The 21,583-nt window shown below is 51.7% G+C and overlaps 10 protein-coding genes across 10 annotated transcripts; 5 read left to right on the top strand and 5 right to left on the bottom strand.

Annotated features, from left to right (window-relative positions):
* Positions 1–5: 5 nt before the first annotated feature.
* On the bottom strand, positions 6–1,983 carry ASPBRDRAFT_147713 (putative GABA permease). Its single transcript, XM_067619275.1, has 5 exons — positions 1,775–1,983; positions 1,541–1,708; positions 1,125–1,474; positions 342–1,058; positions 6–268 (listed from the first exon to the last, which is right to left on the bottom strand). The coding sequence occupies exons 1-5, from the start codon at positions 1,974–1,976 to the stop codon at positions 203–205; spliced, it is 1,503 nt and encodes a 500-aa protein (XP_067482367.1). The 5' UTR covers positions 1,977–1,983; the 3' UTR covers positions 6–202.
* A 561-nt stretch (positions 1,984–2,544) lies between these two features.
* Positions 2,545–3,784, bottom strand: ASPBRDRAFT_40375 (uncharacterized protein). Its single transcript, XM_067624336.1, has one exon. The coding sequence runs from the start codon at positions 3,744–3,746 to the stop codon at positions 2,712–2,714; it is 1,035 nt and encodes a 344-aa protein (XP_067482366.1). The 5' UTR covers positions 3,747–3,784; the 3' UTR covers positions 2,545–2,711.
* Positions 3,785–3,934: 150 nt separating this feature from the next.
* On the top strand, positions 3,935–5,938 carry ASPBRDRAFT_40373 (uncharacterized protein). Its single transcript, XM_067624335.1, has one exon. The coding sequence runs from the start codon at positions 4,011–4,013 to the stop codon at positions 5,562–5,564; it is 1,554 nt and encodes a 517-aa protein (XP_067482365.1). The 5' UTR covers positions 3,935–4,010; the 3' UTR covers positions 5,565–5,938.
* An 80-nt stretch (positions 5,939–6,018) lies between these two features.
* On the top strand, positions 6,019–7,292 carry ASPBRDRAFT_120578 (nucleolar and coiled-body phosphoprotein 1 family protein; the record flags this gene model as incomplete). Its single annotated transcript, XM_067617360.1, has 2 exons — positions 6,019–6,081; positions 6,153–7,292. 2 exons carry the CDS (start codon positions 6,019–6,021, stop codon positions 7,290–7,292), a joined length of 1,203 nt encoding a protein of 400 aa, XP_067482364.1.
* A 513-nt stretch (positions 7,293–7,805) lies between these two features.
* ASPBRDRAFT_120140 (F-box/WD repeat-containing protein) lies at positions 7,806–9,675 on the bottom strand (the record flags this gene model as incomplete). The annotated part of the gene is made up of 2 exons (XM_067617323.1): positions 7,806–8,544; positions 8,600–9,675. 2 exons carry the CDS (start codon positions 9,673–9,675, stop codon positions 7,806–7,808), a joined length of 1,815 nt encoding a protein of 604 aa, XP_067482363.1.
* Positions 9,676–10,594: 919 nt separating this feature from the next.
* ASPBRDRAFT_120113 (cytochrome P450) lies at positions 10,595–12,322 on the top strand (the record flags this gene model as incomplete). Its single annotated transcript, XM_067617321.1, has 3 exons — positions 10,595–10,926; positions 10,995–12,103; positions 12,183–12,322. 3 exons carry the CDS (start codon positions 10,595–10,597, stop codon positions 12,320–12,322), a joined length of 1,581 nt encoding a protein of 526 aa, XP_067482362.1.
* A 485-nt stretch (positions 12,323–12,807) lies between these two features.
* Positions 12,808–13,251, bottom strand: ASPBRDRAFT_90688 (mitochondrial 37S ribosomal protein mS37; the record flags this gene model as incomplete). The annotated part of the gene is made up of 3 exons (XM_067629525.1): positions 12,808–12,888; positions 12,966–13,045; positions 13,125–13,251. Coding segments are annotated over 3 exons (288 nt in total), but the record flags the coding sequence as incomplete, so codon positions are not given.
* A 295-nt stretch (positions 13,252–13,546) lies between these two features.
* ASPBRDRAFT_53067 (DnaJ family domain-containing protein) lies at positions 13,547–15,172 on the top strand (the record flags this gene model as incomplete). The annotated part of the gene is made up of 2 exons (XM_067627001.1): positions 13,547–13,924; positions 13,985–15,172. 2 exons carry the CDS (start codon positions 13,547–13,549, stop codon positions 15,170–15,172), a joined length of 1,566 nt encoding a protein of 521 aa, XP_067482360.1.
* A 2,357-nt stretch (positions 15,173–17,529) lies between these two features.
* On the top strand, positions 17,530–18,918 carry ASPBRDRAFT_120638 (uncharacterized protein; the record flags this gene model as incomplete). The annotated part of the gene is made up of 2 exons (XM_067617367.1): positions 17,530–18,272; positions 18,615–18,918. The coding sequence occupies 2 exons, from the start codon at positions 17,530–17,532 to the stop codon at positions 18,916–18,918; spliced, it is 1,047 nt and encodes a 348-aa protein (XP_067482359.1).
* Positions 18,919–19,527: 609 nt separating this feature from the next.
* On the bottom strand, positions 19,528–21,266 carry ASPBRDRAFT_476826 (GNAT family N-acetyltransferase). Its single transcript, XM_067625910.1, has 2 exons — positions 19,719–21,266; positions 19,528–19,651 (listed from the first exon to the last, which is right to left on the bottom strand). The coding sequence occupies exons 1-2, from the start codon at positions 21,155–21,157 to the stop codon at positions 19,534–19,536; spliced, it is 1,557 nt and encodes a 518-aa protein (XP_067482358.1). The 5' UTR covers positions 21,158–21,266; the 3' UTR covers positions 19,528–19,533.
* Between the last annotated feature and the right edge of the window lie 317 nt (positions 21,267–21,583).

Here is a 21,583-nt window from a genome sequence, read left to right as displayed (position 1 = left end):
CCTCAATTCTCGTCTCGATGAAACAAAACCAAAGATCTACATATATATGGTGCTGTGCAACAGCAGGTGAGAGCCAAACCGTGAGCTTTTGACGGTAACAAGTACAGTAAAGCGAGACATACACTGCGGCTCTAAATACCCATCGACGTTCCAAAAACAGGCTATCATACAGCCTTGCCTAAACAGATTATTTCATCCCAGTTTACTCATCAGGCACTCGTGCCATACCAGTCTGTGCGCCGTAAGGAAATTCATCAATTTCCTGTAACTGAGCAACGACAAAGATAGTCAGCAGATATTAACCACCAAAGGAAACATGGAAGGGGCCATGGACTACATACCGGACCGGAGAACGTCTTCCTCTTCCCTCCCCACCACCCGATAGCAATCAGAGCAACAAATCCTACAAGTACCACACTCACATAATTCATCTCTTTTACTGTTGTTGGTATCTTCAGAGGAAAACAAAAGAACACCAACATGACTGTCACCCAGAGAACAGCAAACCCATTGCAAAATACCCCGAAATATTTTCCCAGTGTGAAGGCTCTCCTCGGGAGGACGGCGTCGCGCCCACGAAGCAGGACGATTCCTTGCGGGATAACATAACAGACGTTGAGGGCAATAATGACCATCGAAATAAAACTGTTGAATGCGGTTGCTGAGCCGATGTATATCAGCCCGTATACACAGACGAACACACTACACGCCAGTGTGGCATTCAGCGGCATTTCGTTGGTGATCCTAGCGAAGAATGACGAGTAGGGAAGACCGCCAGCTCGGCCGAACGCGTATGTGAGTCGTCCTGCAGTAAGTAGACAGGAAAATTGGGCGGCGCCATAGAAGATTATCACCCATGCAGTGAAAAGCGTAGCCACGGCCGGGCTGGATGTTGCTTGTAAGTATGCCGTATAGATGGGCATGGGGGAAGATGCAACGGCCTTCAGATCAGTTGTGCAAAAAAGAATGGCTATCGCATATGGGATACACGTTACCATGCCAGTCAGCACGGTAGCCATCATCGCCCGGGGTATATTGCGACCTGGGTCTGGGACTTCCTTTTCGATCACCAACCGTTAACTGCGAGCGGTCGACCGCAGTCATATGGTAGCAGGGGAACTCACATCGGCTATATGAGTAACACTATCGACTGTTATGTATGCGTACATGCATGTCCCAGCCCCTATCATAAAGGCTGTCCCGTCACTCCAGCCTGTATGGTTTTCATAGGCAAGAAAGACAATGGAGGCGGGCTGTTTTTGACCTTGCATTACCAACACCGTTATAAAACTGGCGCTCAAGCTGAGCAGGCTGAAGGTGAGGATAAAGTCCTCCACAAGAGGGATAACACGAGGCAGGAAGCACACAACCACAGTACAGAAGAGAACGGTCACAAGAAAGATAAGATAGATTCGCCATGCAACTTCCGTGAAGCTCGGATGGTGGACAGTCACCAGACCACTGATCATTTGCGCTTCTCAACAGATTATTCCAAGCTCAGAACCAGAAGAATTCTGTGAAAGAATGAGGCATGACTTACCACAGACAATTCCGCCCGATGTAGACACTGTGCACCAGGAAATCAAAGTCAACCAGCCAACAACAAAGGAAACCGGGGCACGGTGCTTAGGCCCAGACACCATAAAAGCAAAATGATATGGGCCTCCGCTAGTTGGGAATGCAGACGCCAACTCTGCAAGACCTGCAGCTACAGACGGACAGAATGTTATTGCCTTTTTTTTTTTTTTCCCAGAATGAGGTAGGACATGCTTACTGATTAAACAACACGCTATCGAAGCAACAACAAGCCCAAAGAAAGCCGTTGGACCCCCTCCCATCAGCAAGGGTGTCGAAAAGATGCCCGCGTAACCGGCCCATGAGTTGGTAATGCTGTATCCCAAGGCCAATGTCGACATGAATGAGAATTGGCGAGGAAGCTCAGCACGGACAGTGCTAGGGCCTTCGATATCAGGCATCTTGGCAGCTGCTTTCTAGGCCCCAATGAAGGGAAAACAGCAAAGGAATGTCTTGTGCCATCATATAAAGATAATTTCTGGACTACCACATCGTAAGTCTACTAAAACATAAGGTTTAAGTTAAGAGTAACAACTCATAGATAATGCACTGACACGTGATATGCAACTCAAGCTGCAAGGAGCGTTATCCATTCGCCAACAAACATGACAGAGTTTATTATGGTCCAGTCTCTGAATATTCCCCTAAATCACGGTAAACATTTGTTAACTCAAGGTTCAGCGGTTGACGTGTTCAGAAGATGCTTGCATTACGCTTGGGTTTGTTGCACGAGCAGGCATGCAGCATTGTACTTCCCCAATGGAAACAGAATAGACCAGAGATAAGCCTGTATCGATGCTGATAGTGCAGTTTTTCCGAATAGATACTCGTTGTTGTCTTGACGCGGGAATCGAAAATCTCCGAAGTCGCACCACAGGACTCACCGTCTAGGGCACGTGTACTTTGTAGGGAGATTGACTCTACAATGTTGCACATTTACCTACACATATCTCATAATGAATGAAATGAAGCTCAGTTATCGTACGTCCACAAGAAGGGCAAGATAAAGGGCGAATTAGTCGGGGTGGACAGTAGTAGATGCAATAACAACAGGATCCGAGAAGAGAGTATCAGGTTCCAAAAGCCACAGCGATAGTGAAAGTAAGAGACAAAACAATCCCAACACTCATGTAAACTTAAACGTCCTTCAACGAGAACCGCCCGACTTCTTCCGCGGTAGAGGCAACATTCCGCACGGTCCAATCCCACAAGTCATCCTGCTTGCTCAGATCATAACTCTCCTCACTCGACCGGATCTGCTCCCTTCCTTCATAATAAACGCCACTGTTCGATGAAGCCTCCTTACTACTCGCCAGCCAAGCCAACGTAGCCCCAGACACCTGCGGCTGCCTGATATTCGGTGTTCCTAGCAACACACGCAGAAGCGGAATGACGTGAGGTAGAATCACATGCCACAGAAAGCGCACGACGGGGTTCCCTTCACGGACAAGCCCAGTCCCAGGCATGAGACCAGGATCAAACGCAACAACGGTCCACGACTTCAGCCTTGCATCTTTCGACTCATTGAGGCGCCGATGCAACGCATACACCCAAAGAACATTTGCAAGCTTGCTGGTTGAGTAACGCTGGCGGCCGGGATTCTTGGCTGAGTCCTTTGTGGGACGGGCGAGCTCCTCCGCACTGGTGAACTTTGCGTCTGGGAGGCCAGTCTTTTGGGCTGGATCGTGTGTGCCGCTGGAGGTCACCACTATCCTTGCTGTATGGGCGAGGTGGGGAACCAGAAGTGAGAAGAGGAGGGCGTGGCCGATGTGGTTGATGGCGAAGGTCTTTTCGTATCCGTCTACTGTATACTCAACAGGTCCGGGGAACTGTAGACCGGCGTTGAGAAGGAGGTACTGGATGGGAGGGTATTTGTTGCTTTCCCAATGTTGGACAAAGGATCGGACCTGGGATAAGTCGGAGAGGTCGAGTCGGAGGTAGCTGACATTGTTTTGGCCCAGAAGCTTATTTATTGAGGCGGCGGCATTCTGAGAATCAGATCGAGAAGCAATTATTACTTGATGATTGGGGAACTGGCGGGCGAGTTCTATGGTGCAGTAGTAGCCCAGACCGGCGGTGCCACCGGTGATGAGGATGCTTCGTGAATAGGACATGATTGTCAGAACGATATAGCATAAGTTTAGCCTGTTTTTGAGGAGGACAGGTGCCATATTTATATCCAATATCTCGGTGTTAGGAACGGAGATATGTAATCCATGCTTTGAGAACTATGACCCTATTCAGGGTTGGATGAGGCAGCAATGTTCCGCTTCGGGAATAGCGGGAACGGCACCGTCGATATCTCGAGGCGCCGATCGAGACCGGCCAGCCATCTATAAGAAGGCCTTGGCTGGAAGGATCCAGAGAAAATCGACGCTGCCGTTCCATGCCAGTTGTTCATTATAGCTGTGGCCGAGATTGGCTTGGCCGTATAGATGACGCTTTTGTCTCAGCCGGATGACCCGGCCCCCACCCAGCTACTGCACTATCTTCCAGAATACCAGGTCGTCATCTGCACTGCCTGCCGATATGCTGTCCAGCCTCATGGGATTGTGCGTCATCTGAAGGAGATTCATCGAATACTCCGTAGCCGCCGGCGGAAATACTCTCATTACGTTGCCAGCCTGCCCCTTAAGGAGCCAAACGATGTCGTACCCCCCAGCCGCGCTGGTCAGTTCCCGGTCCCATACTTACCGGTTGAGCTTGGTCTTAAATGCCAGTCGGCTGGTTGTATATATCTATGTGCTTCTAAGAAGCGCATGCAGTCCCACTGGAGGACTGCGCATGGACGAAGGGGCGATTGCACAACAGACTGGCGTACAGTTCCCCTGCAGACTTTCTTTCGCGGCAATCACCTGCGGTACTTCACTTCGGGGGACGCAAAGTTCAGCAATGCTTTATCATGTCCTGGCTCTGGGCCACTCACAGCAGAGCTCTCAGAAAGCCAGCTCCACGTAGTCCTGGACTCTATGGACTCTGCTCTTCTGGACCACTACCTCCGACATACATACCAAAGTTTCACCACTAACGAAGAGACGGAGATGATATGGCGCCTGGTTGTTCCGGGCCTAGCATATCAGAACATGTTCCTCTTGCATGGTCTGCTAGCCTGCACAAGCTTACACAGAGCGCACATGAGCTCTGGACATGCGGACCAGGAAAAGACATTCCTTCTAAGAGCCTACCATCATCAGGGCATTGCTCTCCCGCAGTTTCGGTACGCTATCGAGCATCCTACAAAGGATAACTGCCATGCCATTTTGGCATTTGCGTATCTGCTAGTGGTATACTCTTTTGCCGCTGATCAACCTGGGTGCTCTGAGTCAAACTTGAGTACGGACTCGTTGTTCCTGGTGGATCAAAACCGTGACGAAAGCATTGCCCCTGATAGCATTCTTTGCAACTGGCTATACTTTCTCCGCGCTGGCTGTTCTATGTTGTGTGAAGTATGGGAGCAGTTGAAAGAAGGACCCGTCCGAGCACTTTCGGAAGCCTGGGACTTTGACCTAAGCGACGACCCAGACCTCTCATATATGGACCGTCTCTTGTCAGTAATTCCAAACGGATCAGCTGCCATGCATGGTACAGGCGATAATAGTGAGACTAGTCTCGTTTGGTCGGAAGCTGTGACGGCCATTTACCGACAGGCTGCTATTGCATTGAGCCGATCATTTGCGTACGTGCGCACCCACCACGGGTTGCTTACCACTTGGGACGTTCTCCGCATATGGCCGATGAAAGTGTCACTAGAATATATGACTCTCCTCCACCAACGGCATCCGGGCGCGCTTATATTGCTAGCGTACTATTGTATCTTGTTGAAGCAGATGGAGGGACACTGGTACTTTGAAGGACGCGCGGCAATGCTCGTCCGTGCCATCCAGGGACATTTGAAGCCTGAGTGGCATTATTTCATCCAGGAGCCACTGCAGACGGTTCTAGGAGTACCTGGTGGTGGCCAAGACCCTGGAAACATTCTATTCTCTTGAATCAAGCAGTTTTAGGAGCATTCTGTGTCAGACGAGGTAGAAAGATAATGCTTTCATCAGCGGACTGTACCGTTCACGGGATCGCAGCTAGAAAGCCATATAAACCTTTATTACACCAGATGTTTACCCTCTGGCCAAGTCAATACGATTTGACCTGATCTTGACTTCACTTCCAATAAGACTGCCAGAGGAACGTTCGACATTGGAGCCTCCGGTAGAGAACCTCCAGTGCCTGGCACGTGACCGTATTCTTTCACGGAATCAAAACCACGTGAGACCCACATAAAAGTCAGCTGGGCAATCACGGACCGCGGCTCATTGACCGCCTTTGATGCCTTTGTGCTGTTTTTTCCTTCTTTTTTTTTTCTGCCTCGCCGATTAAGGGAAACTTGAAAACATCCAAATCACCTTCCATTTAATTCACATCTTGCAGCGTTTGTGCCAGACAGTCATCATGGCCGGTCAAAAGTCGTCCAAGCAGGCAAAGCCTGCCAAGGTGTCCAAGAGCAAGGAGACTGTAAGGCAAACTGACGGACCTGTTTACTGTGTATAGATGGGCAATACTGATCAAGTTCACGAATCAACCAGGCTGCTCCTCCCGCTCAACTCGTCGCCGCGATCAGTGCTTTCCTGAACGAATCCGGGTTCTCCAAGACCAAGGAAGCGTTTACCAAAGAACTTTCCAGCAAGTCGATCGACTCTGATGCGAAGAATGTGCCGTCCCTGCTTGAACTGTACCAGTCCTGGGAAAAGTCCTCCGAGAAATCCTCCGATTCTAGCTCTTCGGACAGTGAGAGCGACAGTGGCAGTGAGAGTGGGAGCGAGAGCGATAGCGACAGCAGCAGTGATAGCAGCTCCGACGAGTCCAGCGATTCTGACGTCGAGATGAATGACAAGTCCGAGTCCGACAGCGACTCCGATGATGAGGATGAGAAGAAGCCCGCTGCTCCTGCTGCCAATTCCCAGGGCACCAAGCGCAAGGCGGAGTCCAGTTCCGACGAGTCTGATTCCGAATCTGAGTCCGATGAGGCCCCGAAGTCGAAGAAGACCAAGATGACTTCCGCCAAGGAGGAGTCTTCTGATTCTGACTCCTCCGACTCTGAGTCCGACTCTGCCTCTTCTTCTTCCGAGTCTGAAGTGTCATCCGACTCGGACTCCTCCAGCGATGACTCCTCCAGCTCATCTTCTGAGTCTGAGTCTGACTCTGACTCCGACTCCGACTCCGACTCTGATTCGGATTCTTCCTCCGACGAGGATGACAAGAAGAAGGCCGACAAGAAGGCCCTGAAGACTGCCACCAAGACCCCTCTGCCTGCGTCCGACTCTAGCTCCAGCGGCTCTGCGTCTTCTTCGTCCGACTCCGACTCCTCCCCCCAGAACTCCGACAGCACCGGCACCGTCAACAACTCCGACTCTGACTCCAAGGAGAAGTCCCAGTCTGCTCAGACATCCTACTCCAGCAGCGCCAGCCCTGCTCCCGGCAATGGTTTCCAGAAGAAGAAGCACACCGGCGCTCGCCCCACTCCTCTGGCGCAGCTGAGTGAGCTTCCCCACGACCACCCTTCAAACGAATACATCCCCTACGCCTACGCCGAAAAGGCCTGGCAGGACCTGTCGGTCACCCGTGGCAAGGGCTTCACCAAGGAGAAGAACAAGAAGAAGCGCGGCTCTTACCGCGGTGGCCCTATCGACATCTCCGGCGGCAAGTCTTTCAAGTTCGATGACTAGATCTACGATGCCTTTAGAGATGGGAGATTAGTCTCGCTTTCTGTTATAAGGGGCACTCAAGCATACCTACAGCTTTTACACATGCTCGAAACATGGGTACACAAAAAAGTTTTATCGCTTATGATTCCATCCATATAGATTTATATGCAGCCTAGATGGGTCATTGAATCATTTTTCTACAGCAAGGCGCTACTGGAGCCCGGTCGGATTGCTATTCTTTCACTTTTCGTTTTCTGCTTGTTACTTGACGCTTCTTCAACTGTATCTACTATCTACTTGCATCATCTAGATCTTTAGAGGTGTTAAACATGTATTCAGATATACTTCTTTCTATCTTCAACCCTAACTTTAAAAGTAATTTATATGCTGTGCTCATAGTGCTAAACAGCAGTATATATGAGCCTCTTATATGATCGGTCCACATCTATTCTTGCATCCGGTCCCCATGCCCATTTCCCCTCACATTTATTCCAACATTTTCTCTATATCAAGAACTTCTCTCCCCTCCCCTCCTCAATCAGCCCGTCTCCACGCCCCCGGCTTCTCCAACCTCTCCCATCGCCGGTCCCACCCGATAACCTCCTCCTCAAAGCAATCCTCCGCCCTCACAGACCCAAAGGGCTGCTGCGAGCGCAAAGTAATGGAAGCAGTCGTATCGTCAGGCCGTTCGTAGCCTGATAACTCAAGAATTCTGTCCGCAGGACGGCTGTGCGTAGCAGTGTCAAGACCCACGTCGTTAGAGAGTAGGAGTGGTTCCCGATACCATTTCTGACAAGGGCCGAGGAGGTCATCTGTAGAGGTGAAGTCAAGGCGTACGACGCCATCCGCGACCCCGGTGTAAATGGTTGGTGAGGAGGGGGAGGGCGAAGTCATGCTGTAGATTGCGCCGCGGTAGGAGCGGGTGTTGTGGCGGCGACGACCTTGGGGGCGGCTAGATGGCGGGTGGGCGGAGAGGAAGATGGAGATGTCTTTGCGGGGGAAGGTGATGCTGTTGGTGGAGGTAAGGGAGAGATTTGAGAGCCCGTTTGAGATTGGTTCGTTGTTGGGGAGACGTCTGGAAGGGCGTGCATCGCGATAGCTGTATGTTTCGTGCTTGGGCATGCGTAGGTCGAAGATCTTGACTAGAGCGTCACCACCGCCGCCGACGATGAAGCGGTCGTGGCCGAAGGGGTGGATGCAGTAGATAGGGTTTTGGTCTGTGGTGTCGCGGTAGGTCTTTACGTATTCTTCGTTTGAGCGGAGGTCGTGGAGCCTGAACGGTGTTAGTATAAGAGAGTGGAATAATGAGAGTGATGGGGCGATTTTACCTAACAGCTCTGTCACCCCAGGCTGCGAGGAAGACTTGTCCGGTGGGATCGAGGGGCGCAATGGCGTTGACGTTGGATCTAATGGGAGTGTCGAGATTAACTCTCTCAAAGTCTACCAGCTCCACACTGAGCTCACGACTCAATGATAGGCCTTTTGGGGTGATGGTGGAGATAGTAATCGCATTGTGGATGCGTCCTGTGCCGACTGCGAATAGAGTGGGCGAAAGAAACGTGGAGTATTTGTGGCGAGAACCGATGGCTGCATTGTTGCTAGTGTCGGCATTAAGACGAGCGAATCCCTGAACTTTCTCCTCCCCCGATGTGGTGCTGAAGAAAGATATCGACCCGTCGCTCAAGTGAGCAGATAGGATTGGGTCCTTTCCGTCACTCAGATCTGTTCTCTCAATGCCTAATCCGGATGTCATGAACTGCTGTTTGTACACATGAGAAGCGCTATTAGGGTCGATGGAGAGATGGAAAAGCTCTCCGCGCACTCGCGCAACGATTATATGTTCAGTCTGGGGTTCCTTGGAAGGGTGTCCGGGACGTAGAAGATGGACACCACAGATATCATCATGGCTGCTGATGTGGTCGAGGTCGTTGAAAACCACCCATTTCCCCTTCGATTTGGAGCCAGATTCAGTGATTCGCAGAACTAGCTCATCCGCCGCGCCCCAGGCGAGCACCTCCTTTCGGTCGTTCCACGACGAGCTATTCCAGACTTCGTACGAGTCCAAAGCAGGGCGATACCCATGAGTGGGGTTGTCCCGTCGTGTGGAACTATGGGATCCGACTTTGACTGCTTCTGAGGCAGGTACGACAAATCTTCCGACGATGGCATGCTTGTCTAATGCTCTAGAACGAGATGTGAGTGCCTGAGCGGCCTCTCTCCAGATTTCGGGGGTTTCCACTCCAGGGAACTTGGTCTCGACGAAGGTTCTGAAGATCCGCCAATCTTGCGCAGCGAAAACATGATGCAGGCGCCAACAGGTCCTTGACAAGTTCACCAACGCACTGGCAGATGGCAGATAGCTTGCAATAAGCTGTATAATTTCCGGGGGAAGCTCTGCAAGCATATTGTGGGCCAGGATGTCCGGTTAGGACTGTCTTCTGTGCTCGAGTTGACAAATCACAGGAATGACGTAAAAGATGTCTGTCATCACGTGTGTCAGCCAAAGTGGGTGATTCAAACACACGAATGGAATAATCCACAATTCATACATCCACTGATCTAACTAACAACAATCATATGCTCTAGGGAGGGCCAGGTGGTGGTGGTGATGGTGGCATGGAGGAGTCCCCATGGCGATTCAAGACATTGTGCGTCCCGTCCTATCAATCGCCGCGGTAATCCTGCAGGAGTGAGGGAAAGCCATCAATGTGACCTTCGTAGCAACGTTCTTTGCGGCATATATGTTTTCTAAGCCTGAGGATAGATTAGTGACAAGCAGATATCTTCAATTTGATTTTCTGGATTCTATGCTGAGAGAGATGGCACTGAATGTTGAAGTGGATGGTGGATGCAAGTTGGCTGAAGGCGCCTTATGTCATCCGCTGGTTATCTTATCGACCCTCGGCTCTTCTTTGGTGCTTATCGGCAATCCAGCCTCTCTGAGTGGTGGAGGCCCGTCAATTCATGGAAAGAGTTGGAGAAGCTGGAGATAGACGATGTTACCCCATCATGCGGTGACTCAGGCTGCTCCTCGCTTAAATATCTGGGGCTTTTCTGGGCTTTGCTACGCCTTTTGCATCTATTCGGATGTTTGTTCCTCATACTGCGTGGAGTACTCCTCTACCCTAGGTCTCCCGCTCATTTCTACGGAGTAGTAGCTCTTTATTGATCATCTGCACAGACATTGGGCTTGCGGAGTCAACCGAACCTTACTCACTGCTCATATGACATCTCGTGAATTCCAGGTTATTCGAACTGAGTGATTATCACAACATCCACTTGCGCATTAGGGTAAACGTCCATAGCTTCAATCACCAGGCAATATGGCGATATCTGCCATTACTCTTGTGGCAACCAGCTTCTCTGTCCTGCTGCTGGTCTACAAATTCATCATATACCCCGTTTTCCTGTCCCCATTGTCCAAGATACCCAATGCACACTGGTCAGCTCCAATCGCGCCAACTTGGATTATCTGGAAACGGTACAGGGCACAGAACAACCGGACCATCCAGTCCGCACATGAAAGACTAGGACCTATTGTTCGGCTGGCGCCCTCTGAAGTCTCGGTCAACTGCGTTGATGGGGGCATCAAGTCTATCTATACGGGTGGCTACGAGAAACACGAATGGTACCCTCGTGTCTTTGGCTCTTTCGGGTAAGCATAGCCCCTATAGCGAGCGCATGCGGGGACTATACTGACGACTTTACTCCGCACCATGGTAGAACCGTTAGCATGTTCACCATGACCAACAATAAAGCCCACTCCACCCGCAAAAGAATGCTATCCAACATCTACAGCAAGTCATTCTTGCAATCATCGCCCCATATTCATCTCATCTCCGAAACGATCCTACTCGATCGTCTCCTCCCTATCATCCAAGATGCAGCCTCGTCAGGCTCGCCCATTGACATGCACGACCTCGACCAGGGGATCACAATGGACTTCGTCTCCGCCTACCTCTACGGCCTAGCCAACGGGAGCAACTTCCTCCAAGACGAGGCATTCCGCCGCAGAATACTTCGTCTCTACCAAAGCAGAAAGCCCTTCGAATTCTACTACCAAGAAGTCCCAAACCTCCTGTCATGGACAAAGCGACTCGGCCTCCGCTTGATCCCCAAATGGTGCGACGAAGCCAACGAATTCCTCGACGCGTGGGGCCTATCCTTCTGCGACAAAGCAGACCAATGTCTCAGCTCGACCCAGCTCAACACAGAACCAATGGTCTACAAGCAACTCAAGCAGAGTATCTCCAAACAACTCCCGCCCAAGCAGACAGCATCCTACACCAAACTCCTCGAGCAGCAACGCCTCGACATCGCCTGCGAACTCTACGACCACCTCACCGCCGGCCACGAAACCAGCGCCGTAGCCCTGACCTACCTTTTCTGGGAACTATCCAAGCACCCAGACCTCCAGTCCTCTCTCCGCGAAGAGCTCCACACCCTGGAACCTAAGATCCTGTACCCCCGTGTATCATCCTGCCGAGATCTCCCCACCCCAAAGTCCATCGACTCCCTGCCCCTCCTCGACGCCATCGTAACAGAGACCTTACGCCTGCATGCCCCGATCCCGGGTATCCAACCCCGAGTCACCCCGTCCCCTGGATGCACGCTAGTCGGGTATAGCGATATCCCCGGGAATATTCGGGTAAGTGCGCAGGCGTACTCGCTTCATCGCAATCCAGAGGTCTTTCCTGAGCCCGAGACGTGGCAGCCGAAGCGCTGGCTGAAGGAATGTAATTCGCCGTCGGAGCTGGAGGAAAGAAGACGCTGGTTTTGGGCGTTTGGAAGTGGGGGGAGGATGTGTGTGGGGAGTAATCTGGCTTTGCAGGGTATGTATAACATTTTCGGAGTGGTTGTTGTTGTTGTTGTTGTTGTTATGGTGAGATGAGGCTAACCAGTAATCTATAGAGATGAAGTTGGTAGTCGCAGCCATCTATACCAATTACACGACGACTATTGTCGATGATGAGGATATCGAGGCTATCGATGCGTATACAGTTAAGCCGAGGGGGGAGAAACTCGTTTTGAAGTTTGAGTCTGTTGCATAGTTTCATAGTTTCTTTTCTGATGATATCTATTCTAGTACATGGTAGTATATAACTTCCCCATACTCAGTTCTAGTTCACTACTCTGTTTCAAACCCAGCAGTACTAGTCAAGCCTACAAAGCACCACAAGATCACATAGCTTCAAAAGAAATGATAGCATACATCCACAGCATAATAATATACAAAAATATAAAAAAGAACCCACCCACCTACCCTCGACCCGGAATCAAAACTGATGCGGTAGTAGTAGGTAGCTATTACAAACCCAAACTCCAGATATAAAAGAAGATTTTCTCTTTCTCCCTTTCCCCCTTCCTCTCTCCCAAGGAAATCTTAGCTTCCTCCCATACTATCCAACCACCACATTCGACAATGTGTGGTAAATCAATCGTATGCCCGTATGCAACCGCTCGAAAAGGTATGAAATCACACGCAGATAGAGACAAAGATAAATGGAAATATATGCATCTAACCCAACACACCATCCTTCTTCTTGGGTCCGACGACCTTGGGGAACATTCTCATGAGGTGGTAGTTGATGGGGTTGCGTCTCTGGGTCTTGGGTTTCTAATTGGGGTGAAAACAGATATGATTAGCATAATCCAGCAATAAAGAGAGGGTAACGGATGGAGTGAGAAACGTACAGGTGCATCCATGCAAGATCTCAATTGCTGTTCGAGGATAGCACATCCCTCGTGGGTGTAGCCCTGGGACGCCCAGCAGCCTAATCCAATTTATCTCATGTTAGCCAGGTACTTTGAAGTACACCATAAATTGTAGACTTTATGAGGGTATGAACTCACTCAGCATGGACGACATCACCGCAACGCAGGTATTCGGCTCATTGGTGTTCGGACGACGGACGCGCAGGTGAGGGATGGACTGCAGACGGACCGGGTTGAGACGGGTAGAAACTCCTTTCGCGGGCATGATTGCGATTGATATCTTCGATATCTCCCAGAGTAAAGAAAAACAAAGGTACAGGGTATGGGGAAGATAGCGACAACGCAGCCGAGTGACGATGCGGACAAACCAAAAGTTGACTGAAGGCTTCGGAGGTGCCAAGACTTTTTCGGCGATTTGCCCGCCGCGGAAGTTGTCTAGCTGATGTAATCACCGCGGCGAGTCCAGGCTGATAGTAAACCAAACTACTCTGGTTTGCCTCTGCTTCTTTCGAATTTTACTTTATCGGAAGATTTGGTTTGCACGCTGATCGGAGACAGAGATGAGCAGAAGGCATGTGAGCACTTTTTACAATAGTACGGTCGCTCCGGTATGTGCACCGAGACGTCAGGTTGTACCCTCCTCGAGATGCTTCTCCGCTGGGAGCGTGCGGCGAAATGCGGCGAGTTCGAAGCCGGGCGAACAGCATGAGAATACCAAGTCACAGGATGAGCCAAAGGACGAGGAGGAACAGGGCGCTATGGCGCGGCGACTGTCGGAAATGACAGAGCAGGTCATGCTGGAGGGAGGCCGGTCCGCGCAGAGAAACATGCAACACGCGGGGTTCTCGGACGAGTTGAAGCAACAGCTCGAGGAGAGGGTGGCGGCCGCAGCTTTCAAGAATGAGTACGCGGCCGCGCACTCTATTGCCGATATGCCGGTATGCTCGTTAAATGCACATCACATATTCGATGAATGACAAGTTACTGACAAGCCCCAGGCAAGCGCAGGTCAAGGAACACGAGACATCGCCAGCGCCCAGCCGTGGTCCGGAGCAGAGAACACCCACGACATCACGCTACGTATGTTAGACGACTCGAAGAAACGCATGCGCACACCATACAAGATCCCTCAACCGAACCCGGTCGACATGCGAATTAGCCCGAAGCCCAAAGAGTCCGCGGGACTGCGTCTAGCGAAAGCCCGAGAGCGCACGGCAACATACTCTCTGAGCCAGAGTGAGGGGATCTCCGAGGATGAACGCGAAGCTATGCGCCGAGAGATGCGGGAACGGTTCTCCTCCGGGGCACGACCTATGCCGGCCACACTGCAGGGGTTATCGGCGCTTGCGAACGAGCGTATCGAGGATGCGATGGCTCGCGGCCAGTTCAACCGGATAAAGAGAGGCAAGGGGGTGAATACGGAGACGGATTACCGGGCGAATAGTCCGTTCATCGATACGACCGAGTATTTTATGAACAAGATGATTCAGAAGCAGGAGATCGTGCCGCCGTGGATCGAGAAACAACAGGAGCTGGCCAAGGAGGTTGATCGGTTCCGGTCACGTCTGAGGGCGGAGTGGCGGCGACATGCGGCCCGGCTGATTGCCAGCGGGGGAGGGTCTCTAGATGTACAGATGAGACGGGCTGATGCATATGCCGCGGCGGAAGCTCGACTGGCGGAAAGGGCCAGGATAGAGCAGGCGTTCCGAGAGAGCGATAGTGCGAGTAGTTCTGGAGGGCTGGACTCTTCAGACGGAGCTACGCAAAGCTCGGAACGTTCAGTTTCAGAGTCTCAAGAGGATAAAGATCCTCTACCCTACGTTACGCCCCTGCGTGATCCACAATATATGAACACAGAGCGTTCGTTTCTTGAACTGACCGTCAAGAATCTCAACGCTCTTACTCGGTCCTACAATCTTCAGGCCCCTCCGGTGGCACAGAAGCCGTACCTCAATCTTGACCGTGAGCTAAATGCGTGTTATGCCGAAGTGGCTCCAAGCTTGGCGGAGGAAATCAAGCGGCGTGCAACTGAACGAGCTCGTGGTTCAAGCAACTCGGGCCCTAAAGCTGCGAATATCCTGGAATCACTGAGCACATCGAGTAAGGTGCGTGTGTATGAGGAAGATCAGGCCAAGGGTTATGGGTTCAAAGAGTTCTGGCGCGATCTCTTCTCGAAGAAGGAATAGACAGTTCGAGACCTTGTATATACTAGACTGGTGTGCTGTGTACGATACCACCTACAGAATAGATTCTCAGTGATGCCATTGAGCAAAGGCAAGACCATGTTCTATATGATGTGGTATCCGCGAAGTCATTCCATCTAACAATATCCCGCTATCTCAACTCAACCTAACTTCCTCGACCAATACTAAGCATCAAAGTAGCTGTCGTCTGGATACATACCGCCCGACTGCTACTTAGTTGTTCTCTCACAACATCAGCTTCAACAAAATCATCCAACTGACATCAACGACGCCTAAACACCCTCATCCTATTCCACAAGAGCCACAGACAGTACCACCCCCGTACCAAGACAACCGCCAACAGCACATTACTTGCTGTCTCAATAATTCCCAGTAACGACGAGGTCTGTCCATTCCACCAGAACCCCATCAAGTGATGTCTCAGAACGAGTCCCAGGACCCAGGAAGAAAAGCCGTATATGAGTGCGATTGATGAGATCAGGAGAGCATCTCGATACCAGTCCTCTCTCGCCGAGTGGGATATCTCGGCTGGTGTGCGAAGTGCACGATGCAACGGTACCTTCATTCCATGCCACGCGCAAGCGTAGCAGAACATGATGAATATCATCATCAGTAGAGCGTACAGCTCATCGCATATGCTCCTCGGCTCCGACTGGGCGAGTGCTCGTTTTGCGACAGTGACGTTTGTCTCGAACGCCCGCTTGAGTATTGATGTACTTCGCTGGAGCGGAATCAAGAAGTCGGACCAAGAGGTCTTGAGCCGCCATGCTGCTTGTGCCATATTCGAATCGATGATGATTTCGGTAACCAAGTCACCAGGTGAGTGGTAAGAAAACTCTTTGGCCTGACGCTGTGCCTTGCTGAGACGGTATGTCTTGTAGATATTATGAATAATTCAATTTGAAAGAGTGTATGTTTGTCTGTCAACGGATGTGCATCAAACGATGAGCTGATAGAGAAGAGGATGCTATCCCGTCGCAGAATTATAAGCACCGAAGGTACGTTACTGGCCATCATCGGAGATAGCGAGTCGCGCCTTCCTGGTACAAATTGAGTATCCAGAATGGGGAAAGTAGGAGCAAAGCGGATGACGATGCTGCTCCAATGCAGGTGAAATTGGCCATGACGACCTATCCAAGGTTGTGCGTTTATCTGCTGCATTATTCCCAATGTTCTCGCATATCAACGCGCTATATAGGGTATATGAGTGTATCTATCACAGTAATACCTTCAGACAATGGATTAGCCAGAGACAGGCATGGATACAGTGAGAGACAAGTGGTCATTACCATAATGCAAGTCTGCTCAACCTCACTGCTACATGGCCGTCTCCTTTCCAATGTTCTCTCTTGTCGGGTCTTATCTTGAACGTCCAATAGACATTGTATACTACTCGTACAGCTGACAAGTTTCACCTCGTTCAGCAAGACGAGCTTATGATTGACAGCATGAGGGACCAGTGGCAAAGTGGGCTTGAAGACAGTGGCAATCAAATTCTTCGTCTGGGGAGCCTGGTTTCGAGAGTAGTGGACGAAGTGATTATCTCACTCCCAGAATTCATATGATGGTTACCCGATACTATACATCTGGTTCTCTGACTGTGAAAAATGCCATCAACACATCGCATTACAAGCGGCCTACTCAGCTCCAATAGAAGCATGAAAAGTACCAATCGCGATGATCTTAACTACCTTTCTTACAATCGGAACGAATTCAGAAATTACCTCAGTGGAGAACATCGCGTCAGCCACATAAGGAGCTGCCGTTGCAATTCGCACGTCCACGGCTGATCAGACCGACAACAGACCATCGCGTGGCTTTCATTCGCATTTGACAGTGACTCTAGGTTTGCTAGAGTCTCCTCTGACTGCAGCCTGTCTGAAGAGGTGGTCAGCGGAGATTATACGGGCTCGATTGGAGCGGTGACTCGACAACCGTGATACGTGCATACAGCGAGATCTGCTTGGAACAAAGCCTATCCATGCAGGCCACAGTCTGTCACAAAGCGCTAAATTAGCGGGGATTGATTCGAGCATAACTGCCAGTAGTCAACCGCCCGATGTGACGGAGTGTGCCGTGCATGCAGGCCCGGCGCGTAAATTGACCAACGGCCGTCCCTCGTCGGCCGTCGCAGCAGATCACCTCTTCACACCATCACATTGAGAGACCCCCCCCCCACCCCAGGCCTCTCAATATACCGCTCCTCCCCTCTCTTCCTCCATCATGTCTCTTTCATTGCGCAAGGATTTGCAGACTCCAGACCAGATCCGAGATGTCTGCAGGTGCTACTTAATTGTCACCTTGTCTGCAGTCACAAAGCTTCATTCCGGCCCCATATAATGATCTATCTGCTGTGCTTTGCGCTCCTTCCCCGCCTCATTGCTGCTGGCTCAGTATCCCAGGAGCAGTTGAATCCTGTCCGTCGAACCAGTTATCCCATCACTCCAGCTGTGGACGAGTCGCTCCTGGCCATCCAGATCGGAGGCATCGTCGGTGCATACGTGATCTCCGTTGCCCTACTTCTTTCGCTGCTCCTCTTTGTGGGCCGCCGTCTGCGACGAGCCGTCCTCTCCTCCAACTACTCCCTCCACGTCGAGATGATGAAGCCGATGAAACCACCTCCCAGCATGGATCCCAGCCCCGTCACCCCGATCTCCGTCAACCTGCCCAGCCCGGGCCCTCGAAGCTTCAGCCGGTCCTGGAGCAGCCTCGGCAAAGGCCCTCGCTCCCACGTCTCAGGGTCCACCAGCGTTGCCACGATCGACGAATCCGTCGTAGCAACGGACCGTCAGCGAGCTCAAGATGATCTGGAGATGCTCTACGCCGCCGTGATGGAGCACGACGCCCAGAAGGAAGCTGCCGCCGCCGCCGCCACAGCCAGGGGAGCCAACAAAGACTCATCTGATGGAGATGAAGCAGCAGAGAAAGAGATTCCATCTCCAGACAGCATCCCCACGAATCCATTCACAGATCGCTCCTCTAACAACTCCCCGCTGAGCCCGCGATCCAGCGGCCGGCTATCCCGCATCTCATCCCTCTCACTCTTCAACCTCAAGTCGCAGAACAATAACCAGAACCAATCGTCGAGCAGCAGTAGCAGCAAACTACGCTCTCCACGACCATTTCCTCTCCGCAAATTCTCCATCTCTTCCCCCGTCGCCTCGCCATCCTTCCAAGCCGATCAACCCCCGTTAACCCCAAGACACTACAACCCCCCACCCCTACCCCCAGCACCTCCTCTCCCAGTCGCAACCCCAACGACAGCAACAGCAACGACACCAAGACAAACCCAACAACCAACGATTCCCCCCATCAACACCCAGCCTCCCCTCCCCACCCCGCGCCTTGAACCGCCCCGTGCCAAAGAAAGATCCCCTCGTGGCCCCGTGCCCCCACCTCTGACCCTGACCACTCCCACCGGCAGCAACACAACCCACCAGCACGGACGCAGTCCATCATCACTGCCCTTCCGTGACGCCTACCCGCTACAGAGCGCACCCGCCACGAAACTCACGGTGCTCGAGAGGCCGATGAAGCCGATGAACGGGCCGAGGACGGGCATCCCCACGCCGTATAGTCCGTATATGCCATTTACGCCGGTGACGCCGTTGACGCCCAGCTCGATGATTACGAAGCGGCAGAGACGGCGGGCGGAGAAGGAGAGTGGGTTGAAGGTGTTGAATGAGGATGATTTGGTGAGGGATGATGGGGATATGTGGGGATATTAGTCTCTTTCTATCTATTTCCCTTTTTAGGTTCATTCAGTGATTCTTTTGCCGTTATTTACTAGGGTGAGTAAGTAAATGGTATGCTGTCTGGAGATTACTGTTTCTCGGATTATGTGGTATGTGTTATGTGGTTATGTTTTGTTTATGAATATATGAGTATCCTTTTATATGTGATTATATCGCTCAATGTCACTTCATTTTATATAGCTCGAGTAGAGTAGGGTATTCATTTCACTATGTTAGTAACTAAGATAAGTAAGTAGATGTAAATGTTCCAACCATAACCCAAACCATAACCCTAATTTAGAGAGATGCAGATGCCAGTACTCCATACACAAATACACCTTGAAGAAACGCAAAGAAAAGGGGAATTTCTAGGAAAAAAGGTAGTAAATAGTAATCGTCTATACAACACCCCGCTGCGTACCCCACCTCATTTTCTTTCAACTTTAGTGTCTTGTCTCGCTCTTTGGTGCTTTGCTCTCTTTGTGCGTATGCAACACAATTCCTTTCAGTCGGTTAGTCCTGAGATATATTAGTCCTCATGTTTCTGGGTATGTTACCTCGGTCGTAACCACCACCATCAACTACCGCATCCTCTAAGGAACAACGAAGCTAAATAGCAGGACACTCCCACGTGTCCCGCTTAATCTTCATCAAAGCGGATTGTTTATGCGGGAAAGAAACCTCGCCTTCTTTGTAGAAGCCTGCTTCTTGGAGGTAGGTGATCAACCTATTCATTTTCGTTAGTATTCGTATCTAATGGCAGAAAATCCGTGAAGAGGTGGGGGGGGACATACTTGAAATTATCCACCCTCGGCTCCAACATCACCGTCTGGGTTCTCGAATCCGCCAAAAAGCAATAATGCACCAGGGCACTCAACCAGATCTGGACGCGATGGGGACCACGGTACTCCTGCTCGCCGATTAACAGGTGAATGCCTCGATCGTAGTTATCGGCTCCGCCGATCAACGGCCCCAATCGGTCTTCCTTCACCCAGTACAGCTCGAAGTAGCCGAATGGCTTGCCGTCCCAGCAGCCAATGACGGGGAAGCTGTGTCGGCTGTTGAGGTTTGTGCGCAGGAATTTCTCCTGGTGCTCGATGGGGCCGGCTTCGCCCCAGGAGGCGTTGACGCGGGGGTCGTTCATCCATTTGTGCAGTAGCTCGAGATCCGACGGTCCTGCGGATAAGGGCTGGTCGAGACTACTAGTGGAGTGGCTTGCGGAGTGACTGGGGGTAGGGTTGGTGGAGCGTGGGGTCGGGACTTTTTGAGACGGGGGCAGGTAGGGGACGCGGAAGGAGAGGTATTGCTGTACGCTGGGGATGTAGCGAATGTAGAAGACGTCGCCTTGGTGTGGAGGCTTCGGACGGATGGGGTGTCGAATGCCGTTGGTGAAGGTGTACTGGGTTGGGGGTGGGGGAAAGTATGTGGGCAGATGGCTGGTGGAGGCAAAGGGACCCTCGTTGGGGATGTAGTGTGCGACCTCTTGGCCGGCGGCGTGGGCGAGATTGAAGCTCTCGCGCGAGGGCGAGGCCACGCGCTGGACAAAGGGGGAACCGGACACCGACTGGGGAATGGTCTGCGGGCTCATGGTGAAGACGAACAGCCGGGGATCGATCTGCCAGAAGCTGCGACGGCTGACGAACATGTTGGCCCAGGATTGCGGGTCAAAGGGCTCTGCGCCGACAGACGAATCCTCGGAGGCGATGAGACCCATGCGCTCGAGCTTCTGGAGCAGAGTGCGACCCTTGAAGAAGCCTTCGCGCTTGATGTTGATGCGCCAGTCACCTCGGGGCTGGCCAGAAGGCGGGGTATTGGCAGAGGCGTCAGTCTGCAGGCGACGATCGGGCTGGGGTTCGTGAAAGTACCACCACAGAGTGACCCAGAGCATCATGGCGATCTGGCGAGTCGGTGAGTTGACAGGCTTGTAGTCGCTGCTGGGTGGATCGACAATGTAGGAGATGTAGAGCGAGTCATCGCGCAAGGTGGGGGTGGTAAAGCGAGTAAGGCGGGCACGTTGCTCATCGTCACCAGTGCCGCGAGATCGACCACGCTCTTCTTCGTCGGTATCAGTGGTGTCAGGATCTGGACGGTTGGTGGCGAGAACGATGCTCCAGCCAGGAGGCACGATGGACTGGCTGGAGTTCACATCGTTGGACTTGAAGGTGAAACCACCAAAGACGGGGGAGACCGTGAAGGTCAGCCCGTTGGGCAGATGGCACACGTGATGGCGCATAGTGCTGAGCTGGCTTGACTTTTGACCAGGGAAGAGAGGAAGAGGAAGAGGAAGAAGAGGAAGCAAAGAGGAGAGGGAGAGAAGAAAAGAGTAAATAGTAGTATCTACACAGTGGGGGCAATGTACGAGCTTGTGTGGGATGATGCGCAAAGTTGCCCCTCACTAGATTTTTTGACGATCGCGCGGCGCCTGCAGGGAATACCAACTCGCTTTGGCTTTCACCGGCGCTGCAGGAAAGAGATCAGCCCAGTTCGGGTGCTGTCCGACTGGGTGGCCACATGTTCCTGGGGTGCCAATGGATCCCCGTGGCAGCACGAACGATGCAGACGATGCAGGTGAGCAGAGGGCAGAGGCAGAAGAAGCAGAAGCAGAACAAGAAATGAAGCCCAAAGAGAAAAGAAAGTGAGACGATGGTTGATGTCATGT

The sequence above is a fragment of the Aspergillus brasiliensis genome (assembly GCF_001889945.1).
Source record: "Aspergillus brasiliensis CBS 101740 unplaced genomic scaffold ASPBRscaffold_3, whole genome shotgun sequence".
NCBI lineage: Eukaryota > Fungi > Ascomycota > Eurotiomycetes > Eurotiales > Aspergillaceae > Aspergillus > Aspergillus brasiliensis.
The sequence above is the reverse complement of the archived record's forward strand: the minus strand, read 5'-3'. Positions and strand labels throughout refer to the sequence as shown.

Excerpts from the sequence above, each read along its gene's own strand:
- ASPBRDRAFT_147713 (XM_067619275.1), bottom strand. The coding sequence starts at position 1,976 with ATGCCTGATATCGAAGGCCCTAGCACTGTCCGTGCTGAGCTTCCTCGC. Across the intron at positions 1,709-1,774 it reads GATAGCGTGTTGTTTAATCA|CTGCAGGTCTTGCAGAGTTG; the intron begins GTAAGCATGTCC and ends GTCCGTCTGTAG. Across the intron at positions 1,059-1,124 it reads GTGTTACTCATATAGCCGAT|GAAGTCCCAGACCCAGGTCG; the intron begins GTGAGTTCCCCT and ends GTGATCGAAAAG.
- ASPBRDRAFT_40375 (XM_067624336.1), bottom strand. The coding sequence starts at position 3,746 with ATGGCACCTGTCCTCCTCAAAAACAGGCTAAACTTATGCTATATCGTT.
- ASPBRDRAFT_40373 (XM_067624335.1), top strand. The coding sequence starts at position 4,011 with ATGACGCTTTTGTCTCAGCCGGATGACCCGGCCCCCACCCAGCTACTG.
- ASPBRDRAFT_476826 (XM_067625910.1), bottom strand. The coding sequence starts at position 21,157 with ATGCGCCATCACGTGTGCCATCTGCCCAACGGGCTGACCTTCACGGTC. Across the intron at positions 19,652-19,718 it reads CCGAGGGTGGATAATTTCAA|GTTGATCACCTACCTCCAAG; the intron begins GTATGTCCCCCC and ends GAAAATGAATAG.